At 37.9% G+C, this 18,131-nt stretch overlaps 1 protein-coding gene across 1 annotated transcript in view; it reads left to right on the plus strand.

Annotated features, from left to right (window-relative positions):
* Positions 1 to 17,494, plus strand: part of LOC120624457 (oxidative stress-induced growth inhibitor 1-like) — a 65,649-nt gene extending 48,155 nt beyond the window's left edge. The window contains exons 4-10 of the mRNA XM_039891014.1: positions 1,237 to 1,336; positions 10,228 to 10,311; positions 11,761 to 11,958; positions 13,201 to 13,307; positions 14,439 to 14,602; positions 15,591 to 15,757; positions 16,592 to 17,494. Coding sequence (XP_039746948.1) covers positions 1,237 to 1,336; positions 10,228 to 10,311; positions 11,761 to 11,958; positions 13,201 to 13,307; positions 14,439 to 14,602; positions 15,591 to 15,757; positions 16,592 to 17,434 — 1,663 coding nt within the window. The 3' untranslated portion in view covers positions 17,435 to 17,494. The remainder of the gene's footprint in view (positions 1 to 1,236; positions 1,337 to 10,227; positions 10,312 to 11,760; positions 11,959 to 13,200; positions 13,308 to 14,438; positions 14,603 to 15,590; positions 15,758 to 16,591) is intronic.
* The last annotated feature ends 637 nt before the right edge of the window (positions 17,495 to 18,131 follow it).

An 18,131-nucleotide genomic window follows, 5' to 3' on the forward strand; every position in this document is an offset into this window, starting at 1 on the left:
GACTGCGTAGTTGATGTCCCTTGGACTCGTACAAAGCTACCTCGTTCCTAATTCCTACCGCAAAGATCTGGAATGGATCTGTAAGCTCAATTGGAGAAAGCGCTCATGCCAGAGAGTCGCAGGTTCAAATCTTGTCGGTTCCGAAAGTTTTTATATGCATTTTAAATTTATAAAAATTGATAATTCCTCCAAGTGTAGGTAAACACACTAATAAAAATTATAAAAAAGCAATGTGTCATCTCTTGTTTCAAACGTGTCTCATATGGACCGTTGAAAAAGTAGATCGAAACTGCAACGTTTCCTACTAGATGACGCTACAGTCGCTATAAGACTGATGTGAAAGGCATATACTAATTTCGGCATCGACGGTAGGAAACCGCTCAGGCCGCGATTGCCAGAGAGTCGCAGGTTCACATCCTGTCGATTCCGAAAATTTTTATATGCATTTTAAATTTATAAAAATCTGTAATGCCCTTCCGGCTTCCGTCTTTCCCGATACCTATGATATTTTTTACCCGGCTAAGTTTGTTTTGGGCTACATAACGACTAAAGTGTCCAGGGTGATTAGTGAATGGCGCCCTACGAAGAGTTGAACTATTCATAGACAATGGTTTTTTACTTACCACCATCGCGGCTAGCACGGTGGACATTCTCACATGTTTAATAACAATAATGAGCTGCGGGTGATATATCTAGGTTTTTGTATACCAATGGTGTATATGAATAAAATAATGTCTTTATTGGTGTCTTGAGGAATTAGCCGCGTTGTATCTATGATCTTGCCAGTCTCTCCACGAATTTCCTAATGTTATTGTAGGATTTGGAGTCTTGCTCTTCTAAGACGTTTTCCACCTGCGGAGACAAAAATGTGAGCCTATAAATCTATCTAGACAAACTTTGTTAGTATTTCCGACAGCCGGTTGGCGCAGCGGGCAGCGACCCTGCTTTCTGAGTCCAAGGCCGTGGGCTCGATTCCCACAGCTGGAAAAAGCTTGTGTGATTAACATAATTATTTTTCAGTGTCTGAAGGTTTATCTGTATATTATAAGTATTTATGTGTATTATATTCATCAGCTATCTTGGAACCCATAACAAAAGCTACGCTTACATTGGGGCTAGATGGCGATGTGTGAATTGTCGTAGTATATTTATTTATTTTTTATTTTGTAAAGAACATTTTATCAGATATCCATACAAATAAATACATTTCATTTCATTTTTACTTGCATGTTCCAGATTACAAAACCTCCCCACCGGGCAAAACCTGCTTGAAGCAGACCTCACAGCGCTGGCTGAAGGGTTGGAGGGCCGTAGTCAGAACCCCATAGCTTTACTAGTAAGTGCACTCCCGAATTTATCTCTTCGATAACATACAAATACAGAACCATGTACTCATTTTCTATTCTCGTCATTATAGGCCCATTACGGGGCACTGGCCACTTGTTTATTTTATTTGTTTAAATAACTCTATTACATAAAAAAACCAGATTAAATACAAGGACAAAAAGATCATAAATTACAAGCGAATTATCACTAATTTTTTATTTATTTTTTTCTTTATTTGGTTTACCAACAGCTTTACATTTCAAAAAAAAACAATTTAAACTAGCTTATACTGTATGAAGACAAAATGTAAATCTACTTACATGTAAACACCGCATGCAATAAATAGCGTTAAACTAGCTTACAACTACACAAACAAGATGAAAGTGTATACAGTGTAGGAAGGAAAAACAAAAGATTAAATTATTATACTTTATTTTATTTATGGTGATCTCTTCCTGCCTCCCTTTGAGAGGCGGAAGATAGCATTTATACGAATATATACTGTATACACACAAATCACATCATCATCATCATCACATCAACCCACCGGCCCACTACAGGGCACGAGTCTCCCCCCACCATGAGAAAGGGGCGAAGGTTAGTCCACCACGCTAGTCCAGTGCGGATTGGAGGACTCCACACACCTATGGAGAACTCTAAGGATTGCAGGTTTCCTCAAGATGTTTTCTTTCACCGTTAAAGCAAGTGATATTTTAATTGTCTAAATCTGGGATTCGAACTCGGCCTCCCGTCAGAAAGTCTAAGTCCTATCCACTGAGCTATCACCGCTTCCATCACTTTATGCTAGATAATAATAATCCCTACCCTACTAATATTATAAATGTGAATGTAAGTTTGTTTGTTACGCTTTCACGCAAAAACTACTAAACCGATCATCACAAAACTTTGTACACATATTCCTGAAGGTATTAGAAGTAATATAGGATGCTTTTTATCCCGAAATTAAGCTCAGTTCTCTTGGGAGAGGTGACCAAAGTGTTTGACGATCTTACACCAGGCTTAGATATCCTAAATATATAAAGTGCTACCACATTTATGAGGCACATGTCTTTCGAAAAACGCGGGCGAAGTCGCGGGCAACAGCTAGTAATTATATAAATTAATAAAGATTTAAAACATAATATATATCTATATGTATAATTTTAAATCTTATTTTTTACACCACCTACCTCTTTTCTATGTTTTTTCCTTTTACGCCATTGGTTGCCTGGAAGAAATCGCTATGTAGCGATAAGGCCACCAAATTGTACTCTCTTGATATGTATTTATATCTCTGTAACTACTTTTTTTATTTGGTGTACAATAAAAGTGTATTCGTTCATATATCTATATATACAAAATACATACACAAGTAACAGCAGGTAAAAAGAAATGAGTTAAAAATGTTTAAAGAATCTCAGGAATGCAAGTTACCGCACTATTCCACAACGCCTACACGTATTTTAAACGAAACTTCCTCATCTACGCTATGAAAAAAAAGAAAACGAATAGAAGCTACTTTGTATAGAAAATTTTTGGATTAAGGCGAGAAGGTTTCTAAACATCATTGGGCTATAAAATGCATTTTCTTAATCTGACTTGAAGTTCCAGAGATTAGCGCGTTGAAACAAACAAATGAACGGACTCTTTAGATTTATCATTAGTGTAAATTGGTTTCTGACGTATAATTCTCATTTCAAGGCCACGGCTTTAGGTATTTGACGTCATACGTGACCTGTACGAGTGTATGTATGTTTATATGTTTGTATATATGTATGGAATATATTTTATATTTTTGTACATATCTTTAATATGTTATGTTTAGTATATACTATGTTTTGTTTTTTTTTTATGTTAATTTAGTTTTAAGTCCTAATATTTAATTTTGTCTGTTGTACCACCTACTTATTTCTTATAACATTTTCTTGTATGCCTTTGGTTGCCTGGAAGAGATCGCTATTTAGCGATAAGGCCGCCAAATTGTACGTTCTACCTTATTGTGCTGTTGTATTTGTTTCTCTGTAAATTTTCTCTGTGGTGTACAATAAAAGTGTATTCATTCATTCATTCATTCATTCATTTAATGCCACATCAAAAAGAAGAAGTCGCGGGCAACAGCTAGTAAAATACAAATGACTTTACAATAATTTTTTAGTCAAGTCCAACGTCTCCTGAGGATGCTCTGATTGCCGGAGATCTGTTTGGCGTGGAGTATAAAGATTGAAGAAATTATAAATTAAACCCCACAGATTCTCCTGCTTTTCGCGGAGTATAGCAAATTAAGCTTTACTTTCATATTATTATTTTATTTTGTTGTGACTCATTTAGAACAGACATACAGGCCGACAGGTGAATATAATTAAGAGTATATAATATAAAACAGTTATCACTTGTTCCATTATCACTTTTTGTGAGTTATATAGATCACCACGAGTAATTATAATGAAGTGCGAACAATCGTCCATTGACACGTTCGGTTGCCATGCGAACATATCGTTATAATCTGTCCCAGCTATCTAACCTACAGTGTTATGTTGCTGTTACAGTCTGCATTAGCTTATTAATTTGTATTAATTGTTCGACGACCTCCTTGGCGCAGCTAATTTAAGTAGGAGGTCCCGGGTTCGAACCCTACTGTCGGGGTTAGCACAGGACATGGAATAGGAAAAGTTTACCCCCGTTTACAATTACACCAGTGCTCTGAGGGTTTATACAGCTGTGGGAGAAGATACATTTTTATCCTTTCCCCAGGGATATAATCGTCTCCTGCCCATGCTAGCCGTACAGGAGCAATTTGGGAATTTATAACTTCTGAATTTTCTTTTGTCCTGGTCTGGTGGGAGACTTTGGTCGCGGCTAGTTACCACCCTACCGACAAAGACGTGCCGCTTAGCGATTTAGTGTTCCGGTGCGATGTCGCGTAGAAACCTTTTAGGGGTATGACTACCACACTCCCTACAAATTAGCCCGCTAACATCTTAGACTCAATCGTCACTTTCCACCAGGAGAGATTGTAGACAAGTGCTATCTTGTAGTGGAATAAAAAAAAAATAGATAATTTTTTACCGACTTACACACTCATATCCTCTGCTGTTCGTCTCATCGGAGGCTTCGGTCGTGGCTAGTTACCACCCTACAAACTAGCCACTGCCGACCAGAAATTTTAGAAATTATAAATTCCCAAAAATTCTTCTGGTTCATGGGGATCGCACCCGGGACCTTCTTAAAATCACAGCGCTCACCGCTACGCCAGCGGGGTCATCAAAATTAGAAGTTGTACGCGAACAGAGAATAGAAGTTTCGAAAACCCGCTAGTTTCAGATAAGCCCCCTACGATGTTACAATAACCTTTGTGGGTGCAAAATATTTTTAGCCTGACCTCTTTCGATAAAGTTTTTTGTCATCAAAAGTTGTTATTGATAGTCGTGGGAAATGATAACTGCACTGCCTATTTAGGAAATTTAATAGTTGCCAACTGGCATGGCGGTGGCGAACTGACTTTTTTATACAAAACTAGCGGTCCCTCGCGACTTTGTCCGCGTATAATTCAACTTTACAAGATTAAAGGGTAAAAATAACTTCAACCGTTTACGTATCGCACGCAGCGGATGCCCCAAAAATGAAAAAAAGCTCAGATTTCATAACATTCCTCGTTGGTGCTACGCTCCTATTGCATTTAGCGTGATTATATTTAGCCTTGAACCTTCCTCGATAAATGGTATATCCAGCATTAAAAGAATTCAAATATTTGAGTACCTTGAAGGCTAGAGTGAATAGGCTTTTTCTAGGCAAGCGTGCTCCAACCTAGACCTCATCATTGCTTTCTAAATCTAAAAAAAAAAAAATTCAAATGGCACCAATAGTTCCTGAAATCATCGCGTTCAAGTAAAATAACAAACTCTTTAGCTTTATAGATTAGCGGGCGATTGAGAGAGCTTAACTAGGAGTATCTCTACGTGATCAAATCAAAAATGAGGAGTGACGTAAAAGCACTAGAGTTCCCGTCATAGTTTATCGAGTCACAGAGCAAAGTCAAAGTCAAATATTTCTTTATTAAAATAGACATATATGGCACTTTTGATGCGTACATTACATGTTAAATATAAAATAGAAGCAACTCACTTCTATGTTATATTCTATGGCGATAACTAAATTCGTCAACTTAAAACTAAAGCTATGAGGGTTCCAAACGCGTCTTAAGTTAAAGCCCACAACAAACTAAGCCAGTTGTTTTTTTTTTTTTTGTTATCACTATCTCACATTGTCACTTAAAACTATTAAAGAAGCAACCTGGTTAGAGCAACAATTTTCACTCAAACATTTTTATCGTTGACGCAGTCCTTAATACTATAATAGGACTTTTCTGTAAGTTTAAGTTTAACACAAACTTTTTCAGAGACATCTCCGAGATATCAACTGGTAGTTTATTATAAATAATTTCCTTTAAATGCATTACTTATTTTATGTAGTCTATATAAATTGAGCTGGAGTCGAAGTGGCATAACTCGGAGAACCGGAGGACGTTGGGGTTTCAAGGTGCTGGAATAGCAACCCCACACCGGTAACGGCAGCATTACTTGACCCCCAACGAGGTGGGCAGACGACATTAAGCTAGCCTTCTAGTCCAACATCGACGTTAGAAACTAGTGACAGGATCGTGGATTTTGGAACTCCCTTCAAAAGACCTACGTCCAACAGCGGACGTCAGTCGCTTGAAGTGATTACGACGTTGATAAACTGACGCAGTCTTCTGTTTATATTGGGAAAACAGATTCATGCGGACTCGCAGTTGCCGGCAAAAACTAGTGACGTTAAAAACTAAAAACCTTCTAAAACGCCGCTTATTTTCTGCCTCGTATAATGTTAGCATTTTCAAGGCAAGAATTAATAGACCTTAACATTATTTCCGTTGTATAATATTGTAGATAGGTTGTAAAGTAATGGTAACTACATATTTTGTTATCTTTTAACTAATGATAACCACAAAGACACCGGGAGGTATGTTTGCATCGTTCGAGTCCATGTAGGACTGCAGTGTATCGAAAATTCAGACGTATTTATATCAAAATACCCACCAACTCAATGTCATGAACATTGATTACACATTTTATAAATAATCAACGCATCAAAAAGGCCGTTTATGTGCCTATTTGAATGAAGAAATATTTGACTATGACTTTTATGTTTGAAGAAAATCGGTCAAGATGGCCGCCGCCTAAAATGACATATTTTTTTATATCGGTATGAAATGAAGTTCTAATATTGACAGTCAGATAGTTTTTTTTAATTTTTAATTTATATATTACTAGCGTACCAAGCCCGCTTCTCCGGGCTAGATTTTTTTTTTCTTTTTTTTTTTTCTCTATTCTCTCTCCGTATTCATTCTCTTCTATTCTCTTCTCGAGCGGGTGAAGATCATTATCTACACCCATGTACACCCAACAATAGAATATCATCATAGTAAATAAAAGCTGTATTTGACCGTTTGACAGTTCAAAAATAGGAGTGCTCCGATCGTCACCAAACTACAGGATTACTCGCCAGATCAATCCGGAGATTCCCTGAAAGTTTCATTGAAATCGGTCCAGCCGTTTCGGAGCCTATACGGAACATACCCACACACTTTTTCTTTTGTATATATAGATATTACTAAGCATTTTTTCTCGCTCTGAAATTTGAAAAGTGCTGTCATTTGTAAGTGTGAAAAAACACTTCATAACTATTCCGTAGTTTCTATGCGCCTATCGTCAGTTTTCGTAATAAGACTGTTAAGATATAAAACAGTATACACGAGTTGACCTCGGGTTCAAGCGCACAGCGACGCTCCGAACAAAAAAAGATGTTCAAATTGATAGGACTCGCGTGACGCTTCCCAAGAGAGTTCCGTAGACCATTACGTAGACATTTATTTATTGTTTATTGCTATTAGGTACACAAAGCAGGTAATAACTAAAAGTAGATCTAAATATAAGCTCATATCTAATAACTATCTAATAACAAGTTCTAAGCTACAAACCAACCCACCAAAGTATGTGTACACAACTTGGAATTAAATTTAACAAAAAGTATCGATAAAATTAAAGTTGAAACAAAAAATAAACACTTAAAAAATAATATAATTTCCTAGATTATGTGGAATACTGCGTAGAAATTATATTTTTAAAAATATTTATCCTTTTGTTGAAAATGTCAATAATTACTTGATACTAAATCATTATAAAGGCGGCACATGGAAGTATTGTTCTTGTAGACACTTAGGACTAAAATATTTTAATCTGGTGTTAACGAGAGTATTTAAAGTAATGAGCGAGAGTAAGACGGGAGAATCAATTTAGGTTTGTAACAATAATACTACTCTGCCGACTGGCTTAGTGGGCCTGGGTGTGTGCATTATTATGTATATCTTAATATATATAAATCTCCTGTCACGATGTTTGTCCGCGATGGACTCCTAAACTACTTAACCGATTTAAAATTAAATTGGCACACCGTGAGCAGTCTGGTCCAACTTAAGAGATAGGATAGCTTAGATCTTTAATTATAGTCGCAATTTAATTTTATTGCAAATTATTTGTCTATAATTAATTGACAGTCACATGTTATATATATATATATATACTATACTCATTTAAGGCTTAGCGATACTGAATACTTTAAAAACAAAATCTAACGCAGACGAAGTCGCGGGCAACAGCTAGTTATTCATAAAATTGTTCATCAGTTATAACAGTATAAGGTTAGCAAGGCCTAAATATACAATACAGTATGAATAATCTGAGAAAAAAGAGATCTTGTAAGTTTTGGGTTTTGAATAACAATTAATTAGATACGGAACGCTAAAAACGGAACCGAACTCGTTGCGGACGTTTTTTATTGGTTTTTTTTTTATAATGATTAATCGAGGTAAGTTTCAGTGATTAATGGACACCAGTTTGAAATACACGTTTTACTATACGTTGTGAATATGATTTCATTTTCTTAGACTAAATAGGCCTAAAAAGCGGTGTTTAGTTAATTAATCGGTACCCCATGTTTTTTTTTTATTATATCCCCTGACAGGGGATATAATAAAAAAAAAAAAAAAAAAAAAAACATGGAGATATAATTTTTATCTCCCGCCCGTGCTTAGCCCTGCTGGTGAGATTTTAGTCAAGGGCTAACCTAAAAATTATGAATAGTTAAAAAAACCTTTCAGTTTTGTTTATTTATAGAGGACTATTAATTTTATTACAGCAAAATTAATCGGTAACCCAAGATTAGAGATATCGGCTAAAGATTCCTGCCTTATGGACTATAGGTAGATAAAAATTATGTAAATAAACAGAAATCTTATTTTGCTAATTGAAAAATAGAATAACCTTAGCAAATTAGTAATATTGGGATTTATAATTAGTAATCTAATATTGCTATAATAAGATACTAGCTGTTGCCCGCGACTTCGCCTGCGTTTGTTTTTTTTTTTTCGAAAGACATTCAATTTAGGTGTAATTCTACTGAAATTTTTAAGTTGTATATTCTGATATAAAAAAGTAAGAAGTAATTATTTAAATCGGCGTTATAATGTAAAATCGTCAAAACACTTTCGTCACCTCTCCCAAAAGAACTGAGCTTAATTTCGCGATGAAAAGCATCCTATATTACTTCTAATACCTTCAGGAATATGTGTACCAAGTTTCATGATGATCGGTTTTGTAGATTTTTCGTGAAAGCGTAACAAACAAACTTACATTCACTTTTATAATATTAGTAGGGATAGGGATTGTCATCGGTCCTCGATATATCTACAAAGTTTGAACGAAATCCGACCGTTTGAAGTGGGTCAAAATCAACTCCGAAGGAGTCGGTTATAAACAAACATACAGGTGTAGCTAATAAAAAGCGTGTAAAAAAATATATTTAACATAAAACTTATGTAAAAAAATTAAGTACTTTTAGATTTTTCCCCAAATTCAAATTAAGTTTTTATTTAATTCCGTCCCTCCACCGGCCTAGTAGGTTACCTGTATACCTGAATGCCTGTGCGTGCCATTTTAATTACGTTGATACCATCGTCGTAGTTTTCCGTAACGACGTTCGGATTAATTTCATAATGTAACTTCACATGACTGCATTCATGAAACTCCTACTCCTTTGAAGTAGATTCTTTATATTTCTTTCTTTTATGTATTAAAATCTACTTATACATATTATGTTTATCTTTATATATATGTATTTCTTGTGTGCGTGTGTATGTTACTGAACTCCTCCTAAACGGCCGGACAGATTTAAATGGTTTTTTTTGGTATGCGTTTGGGTGGCACCCTGGATGGTTTAGATTCATAAATCAGCCCGACAGATGGCGCTGGGGTCCGCTAGTATATTTATATATATTATGTATTTATATTTATATATTACGTATATTTATTTAAAAAATCGATGTATTTATATCTTTACATTTTGGTATTTATGTATATCTATCAACACTTGGCACTATCCCTAGCTAGCTGTAAATCCTATCTATAAAGGTTGCCTAAGAGATTGCTCGCAGTAATAAGGCCGCCTTTGCATGTCTACATTGTGTACTGTATACTCTGTCTACACTGTTTCTTTTCCTGTATGTTATAAGTGCAATAAAGTGTTTCTTCTTCTTCATTTTAAACTGTTTGGTCTGAAATAGCTGGAAACCTTTTTGCTTTCAAGTTCAACACTGAGTTATAGCGACAACACATAAATGCAGAAAACTGTTTGCATGCTTATGCGGTCTTACCGTGGGTACATACACTACTATATTATACAAGAGATGTCTTTCTTTAAAAACTAGTTTCGTGGCGCATGCCTCAATACTTTTAAAAAGGGGGGTTCGAGTAATAAGTGAAAAATTACTCGGTTACAACCAACTTATCAGCTGTGTTTTGTTTTCAGATAGACAATTTACTGCGGCCCTGCGCCGACCTAGGCATACAAGAAGACTCGCTGATAGAGTGGCGGTATGACGTCGAGAAACAGGTACGTTCAGTGCACAGATAATACAAAATTTGAATCCAAAACGAATGCTAAGCGGAGAGAAAGGTAGAGCGCTTATACAGCGTTATAGCTTGGCTAAGTTATAGGAAACATTTTAAATTGACACTTAAAGACAACATAATCCCTACGTTTTATTTGCATATGCGATCTCTCTAGTCTTCCAAATCCCTTAGTACATTTACCCGATCGCAATCGAGTCGCCCTTTTCGAATATTAAACACTGTATTATCAAAGTAAAATGGTACTAATGCCAATCGTTTTAGAGTCACTTAAATATATAAATAAATATATTACGACAATACACACATCGCCATCTAGCCCCAAAGTAAGCGTAGCTTGTGTTATGGGTACCAAGATAGCTGATGAATATTTTTACGAATATAATACACATAAATACTTATTCTTATTATATACAGATAAACACCCAGACACTGAAAAACAATCATGTTCATCACGCAAACATTTTCCAGTTGTGGGAATCGAACCCACGGCCTGGGACTCAGAAAGCAGGGTCGCTGCCCACTGCGCCAGTCGGCTGTCAAAAAATATACATTACATTAATACATATTTGTACCGGGCGGAGGATAACACCCCGGCCGGGGAGACCAGACGGCCAGGGGTAAGGGTGACAGGCTAAGAAAGCGGCGGACTACCCTGCATCTTGGCTGCCAGTGAGCTGCCACAGAACCCCAGTCGCCTTATATGGTGTGCTAGGCTAATCGCAGATAGTACTATAGGGATGGTTTCAGTGGAATCCACGTGCCACATAGCGATAACCTCGTGAGCTAGCTCAAGATACTTACGTTATTGTTATTAAATTCTTTATTGCACACACAAAATACAAAAAGAAACACAATAGATGAAAAACAATTAAAAAAAAAACTAGTTTAGGTGTTCAAAGGCGGTCTTATCGCTAAAGCGATCTTAATTCTATGAGTTATCATGATTATTAAAGATTTTAAACTGAGAGTTTCGTGGTTAATTAACATTTCTTAAATACAGTTCAACGTTCACGATAAGATTTATGGATAAATATTATCGTGGTGGTATGTTCCCGTATTATAGTAATATTGTTTCTTTAAAATATAAATATAAACTATTTAAAACTAAATAAAATCTAAAACGTCCTCGAAACCACCGCAGCGAGGCACAGTTCCTGAGATGCTGGCAGCATTGCCCCTTTGGATGGCCAAACTAATTCGTTGGCCAAGGTAACCGCCCGCTCTAGGACCACCGGTAGACTCGATAACCCTTTTCGATAATTCTTTGAACCTCCGGACCCCACGGTCAAAAGTCTCTATGTTCCCGTTGAACTATATTTAAGAAATGTTGATCATGGTTATAACATTACGATTTCTACGTACAACGGGAAGTACGGAGACAAGCCCAGAGAGAGAAGAAGAGAACATTATGATTGTTGTCGTTCGGCAGGTGGAGCACGTGGTGCTGGGGCGCGGGCCGGCGGGCGGCGCGTGGCACACGTTCCCGGGCGGCGTGCGCACGCTGTCCCCGGGCGCGTGGCTCGCTCTGCCGCCGCACGCGGGCGTGCGCACGCGCGCTCCGGGCCGCGTGCCCGCGCGCGCCGTGGCCGCCTACTGCCGCCGCTACGTGCGCGCGTGCCGCCTGCAGGTGAGCACCAGTTCATCGAATCGACCGATTGACGTCCACTGCTGGACATAGGTCTTTAGGGCGTATCAACCTCCAAGGTGTTGTGCCGCTCGCATGCAGCGGCTCCCCGCGACTCGTCTGTCCACCTCGTTGAGGTTAATAATAATAATATAAACAATTTGTTGTTGGATACAGAAGGCAGTAGTCCTTGAAACGGCGCGTATTGTGAGGAGGTTCCACACTCCTCACTCAAAATAAATATTTTCTAATGACAATGTGAGATGGTGATAACAAAAAGAACACCCGGCTAAGTTTGTTGTGGGCTTCTTCTTAGACCAGGGCGCGATTGGAACCCTTGTAGCTTTAGTTTTAAGTTTACGATTGTAGTTATCGCCATCACTACTCACTGCTATGTACACATTTTGTATATAGTAACGCATCAAAAGTGCCATCTATGTGCCTATTTGAATAAAGAAATATTTGACTTTGACTCTGGAGCCCTGTCCGCCGGTTGCTTGGGCATTCAAAAGCCCCGGAAACGGAGGGTGGTTTTTTTTTTTAATAAATGTTTAATAGTGTTTTTAAGCATTGTTAAGAATTTAAAAAATAATGAAAAAGAATAAATGATAGAAAATAATATAAATAAATATACTACGATACACACATCGCCATCTAGCCCCAAGTAAGCGTAGCTTGTGTTATGGGTACTAAGATGACTGATGAATATTTTTATGAATTATATACAAAAATACTTATAATTTACATATAAACACATAGTCACTGAAAAACACTCATGTTCATCACACAAATTTTCCAGTTGTGGGAATCGAACACACGGCCTTGGACTAACAGCCTGAAAGCGGGGTAACCGACCACTGCGTCCGTCGGCCGTCAAGAGCCGGCCCAGTTCGGATCGGTGGACTCTACACATCTTTGAGAATATTATGGAGAACTCACAGGCATGCAGGTTACCTCACGAAATTGCAATTTCACTCAAGAATATTTTACAAGGTTAATAAATTGAAAAATTAAGAAAAACAACATTGAAAATAAACCGTTGTTGTTACAGTCGAAAAGACAATCAAATTATGCATTTTGTATGAACACAATGAGATGAACTGGTGGCCAAAGTTACAAAATGGGATAGCAGATAACCGCTCGCTCGTTTCAATTTTTGTAAGCTATTCGTCCAATACGCGTGCAAACGCTACAAAAGTGCAATAATTTGCATTACAGTAAATATGATCGTGTTTGTCGTTGCAGAGATATTTCCGGTGTGGAGTGGTGGTCACTAGCGTGACTCGCGCGCCGCGTTGCGGCCCGCCATGCCATCATTCGTGCCCTCGCGCAGCTAACTTCTGGGTGTCGGGGTAAGAAATTGAAAAACATTTTAGTTTTATAGAGCAGGATACATTTGGTAGCTTCTAAAGACATACATATTTGTGGCACTTTCAACATTAACAAAACTAGATGGCGCCACAAGATTCTACATCGCGAGGGTTTGATGACCTCCTTGGCGCAGCGGTGAGCGTTGTGAATTTAAGTAGGAGGTCCCGGGGGGGATTTGGGAATTTATAATTTCTGAATTTTCTCTGGTTTTGTATATATTTGTGGGAGGCTTTCGCCGGAGCTTACCACCCGACCGACGAAGCAATGTAGTGTTCCGGTACGATATCCTGATTTTTTTCAGTGAAAACTATGTATATACTATACTCTTATAATCTTTAGGGAAATCATATATATATTATTTTTTTAAGTGTTTATTTTTTGTTTCACCTTTACTCTTTGTTTAATTTAGTTCCAAGTTGTGTACACATACTTTAGCTTAGAACAGAACTTGTTATTACTTATATTTAGATCTACTTTCAGTTATTACCTGTTTTGTGTACCTAATAACAATAAACAATACTATTAGCGTTTCGGATTCACAGATAAGTCTCAGAGACACTAAATGTGTGCCTTTTTTTTTTTTGTGTTCCTTCGACATTAGGATCGTAGAATGTTCTAGGTCGGTACTCAAATATGCTACGTGATAGCATTCTGTTTTTTTTTTATGCAGCTTCTACATTGTGCAGAGTCTACAACCGGGCACCTACTACAATATCTTAAATATTAAGACCTTACATACATATTTTTATATTTTACGAGCTGTTGCCCGCGACTTCGTCTGCGTCTGATTTTGTTTTTATCGTATTCAGTATGGCTAAGCCTTAAATGAGTACATGGGACTGTCAATTAATTATAGACAAATAATTTGCAATAAAATAAAATTGCGACTATAATGAAATATCTAAGCTATCCTATCTCTTAAGTTGGACCAGACTGCTCACGGTGTGCCAATTTAATTTAAAATCGGTTAAGTAGTTTAGGAGTCCATCGCGGACAAACATCGTGACAGGAGATTTATATATATTAAGATTAAATACGTTAACTTTGTTTTTTGGTCTATTATAATTTTTTTTTTTTTGAAGTGAAGTAATGTTTCGGTGTTCGTCGTGCAGGTACGACAAGGCGCAGGGCCGCGGGTTCCGCTACGCGTGCCGGCGCGTGGTGCTGGCGTGCGGCGCGGGCGACCGGCCCAACGCGCTGCCGTCCCACGTGTCTGTCCACGCCGTGCACTCGCTGGCGCACGTGGAGCGGGCCTTGCACCTGTTGGCCACTAGAGGTGAGATCACGTTACTGTGGCGCTAGCGCGCCACGAGTTTTATTTTCTTACCTTACCAAGGGAAACAAACAGTACTATTAAGCATACATTTTCGAATTCGCTCCTAAATTTTCCAATACTAACCTAGGACAATTCTCGCCTATTAACCGAATGACTAATCTTTTTAACAAATTCAAAAACCCTGACATTGTCAAACATGACACTTTAAATAGCTTTAAGGCGAAATTAAACTTAATATTTTTTAAATTGTTTTAGTTTTTTTTTTGAATCATTATTTTCATTTGTTTAATATTAATTCTTACTATTTTTGCTTTTAAGTTAATTTAATTATTTTTAACCGGACTTACTTCAATGTTGTGTATACCTGTAAGTGATAACTGTACTCGAACAATAAACTATAATCTAATGAAATAAATAGATAAAATAAAAGTTTCCGTAACAAACAAACTTACATTGTTAAACTTACATTATGTAAGTTTGTTTGTTACGCTTTCACGCAAAAACTACTTAACCGATCCTCATGAAACTTTGTACACATATTCTTGGAAGTATTAAATAAATAATAAATAAATAAATATACTACGACAATACACACATCGCCCCCTTCCCCAAAGTAAGCATAGCTTGTGTTATGGGTACTAAGATGACTGATGAATAATTATATTAATAATATACATAAATACTTATAATATATCGATAAACATCCAGACACTGAAAAACATTCATGTTCATCACACAAACATTGTCCAGTTGTGGGAATCGAACCCACGGCCTTGGCTGAGAAAGCAGGGTCGCTGCCCACTGCGCCAACCGGCCGTCAAATTAGTAGTAGTTAGTATTAGAAGTAATATAGGATACTTTTCTTATAAGATCTATTTTACTCTGATGTTCAAGTGTTTCCATATTTGAGAACGAATCGCCTCGCGTCTGGCCAACTTGCACTAACTGTTGTGGATGCGTCGATAATGATGTAATGTCTCTTGTGCAGAAGGCGACAGTGCTGAGAATTCGGTGCTGGTGGTGGGGTCGGGCGTGAGCGCAGCGGACGCGGTGCGCCTAGCTCGCCTCGCGGCGTTGCCTGTGCGCCACGTGCACCGCGCCGCCGCCGACTCGCTGGCCAAGCTGTCGCCCGCCGCCTACCCCGACTACTGCCACGTGGGTGCTATTTATCATCATTGCTGCTACAAAGATGACTGCCGATTGGCGCAGTTTGCAGCGACCCTGCTTTCTGAGGCCAAGGCTGTGGGTTCGATTCCCACTACTGGAAAATGTTTGTGTGATGAGCATGAATGTTTTTCAGTGTCTGGGTGTTTATATGTATATTGCTATTTATTTATGTACTAGCGGACCCTAGCGCCATCTGTCGGGCTGATTTGTGAATCTAAACCATCCAGGGTGCCACCCATATACGTATACCAAAAAATTCACTCAAATCGGTCCAGCCGTTCAGGAGTTCAGTGACACACACGCATACAAGAATTATATATATAAAGATATTATTCATAAAAATATTCATCAGCTATCTTAGTCCCCATAACACGAGCTACGCTTACTTTGTGGCTAGATTTGTGTGTTTGTGACTTGAATTGAAATTGTACACTGTCAAACCTTTTTTAGAAAAAAAAAATGTTGACTATAGCTAACTTCAGGGTGTTGGTTTTTTGTGACGGTGTGCGCGCGCATCGTACAAATTTACTCTCATCATTTTTCCCTAACGCGCCAAAAGAAGTATAACTTCAAAATAAAATCTAAGGCGTAGGTGTTAAGGCTGAAGTACCTGCTATTACACCTCATACACCGTTGATGTGTCAATTGAGTTTAGAGACATTATACATAGTTAGATAATTTTCATTATATACAACAGAATGGATACCTTTGTACGAATTTACAAACAATATCTAACTCCACCGGTTAAAAACTATTTTGACAATCATTAATTGTACATGTTACGGGTGTAGAGATTAATATTTAAAGCAATTACTTTTACAGGTATACAAAATGATGCTGGACGGCCCGTCTGGAAACCACCCCTACTACACCCCGTACCCCGAACACATGATAGTGGAAATAAACCCCTTAACCCACAAGGAGACGTCACCCAAACTGAAAGAGGACATCGATGACGAGACCTTGCAACCAAAAAGGGTTAAACTACTCAACTTAGTCACAAACGAGACAACAGAAATAACTGTATGTCTCATAGCAATTTTAATCGGATCTAAACCAGACCTGTTCTTCTTACAAACCAACTTTAGCTTAAACGAAATAGACGTTCAGAAGGAATGCATAAAATGCATAGAGAAAAAGGAAGAGAACCAAAGACTATGTTTCCTTAAGAGCCATTGGAACAACCTGAAAAACGTGCTCGGGCAGGGCATACAGAGTTGCAAGTCGAGATACCTGAATTACAATGAAATTAACGGTAACACGGATACAAAGTGTTTAGTGACCCACTGTAATAAAAGGAAGATGAGCTCCGGCTCAGAAACAGACAATGGCGACAAAACAAGTGCTGTGAAGTGTAAATGTACAAATACTAAAACAACAATCATTCCATACGTATGTGGCAAGAAGATTGAGTGCGACTGCCAACCAACGAATCCGTACAGTGCTGGAATCGGTTTCGGTGTCGATCCGACCAAGCCCGTGGACGGACGCGCGAACCCCATAGCAATAGACAAGGGTACGCACGAGATTCTAAACGCTCCGAAGGGCATGTACGCACTGGGGCCAGTGACCGCAGACAACTTCATACGGTTCATCCCGGGCGGCGCGGTGGCTATCGCGGCGCATATACACCGGGAGATAAAGGACGGAGTGACTTGCCAGTAGGAATTGTGATTTTCATATTTAATTTTTTTTTTTTTACAATAAATTATTTTTTATACCCCCCTACCACGCTTTTCATTTATAGTCTCACCCGGGTCACGGGGATAACATCGATGTTTCTTGGGGTATTCAGAAATCATAAAACCGTGTAATGAAATCTACAGGTGCAATGACCTCATTTTGGAACGATTCAAATTCAAATTCAAAAATATTTTGTTCATGTAGACCTTATCACAGGCACTTATGAAGCGTTCATACATTAAACATGTTACACTAATGTTAGTGATGGTGATAACTGCATTCGTTAACTTAAAACTAAAGGTTCCAAACGCGCCCTGGTCTAAGAAAAGCCCAACATACTAAGCCAGGTTTTTTTTTTAAATTAGACCAATCACTAATAAACCATTTAATTATATTAAGGATCAACCCCTTTGGGGCCCACTACAGGGGTCTCCTTTCAGAATGAAGAAGTTTAAGGCTGTAGTTCACCTCGCAGGCCAAGTTTATAGACTTCACACACCCTAGAGAATATTATAGAGAACTCTCAGGGCAAGCCAATTTACTATAGATTTATTTCCATAAATTATAAGGATTCTAAATGTTGTAGGCAATATTAAACTTTTACAATGTATTTATTTTATAACGCCATGTTTTAGTGCGTCCTAAACTTAATTATTGGTTCAGAAATAAAATTTTAAGG

This window comes from Pararge aegeria, chromosome 1 (assembly GCF_905163445.1).
Source record: "Pararge aegeria chromosome 1, ilParAegt1.1, whole genome shotgun sequence".
Classification (NCBI taxonomy): domain Eukaryota; kingdom Metazoa; phylum Arthropoda; class Insecta; order Lepidoptera; family Nymphalidae; genus Pararge; species Pararge aegeria.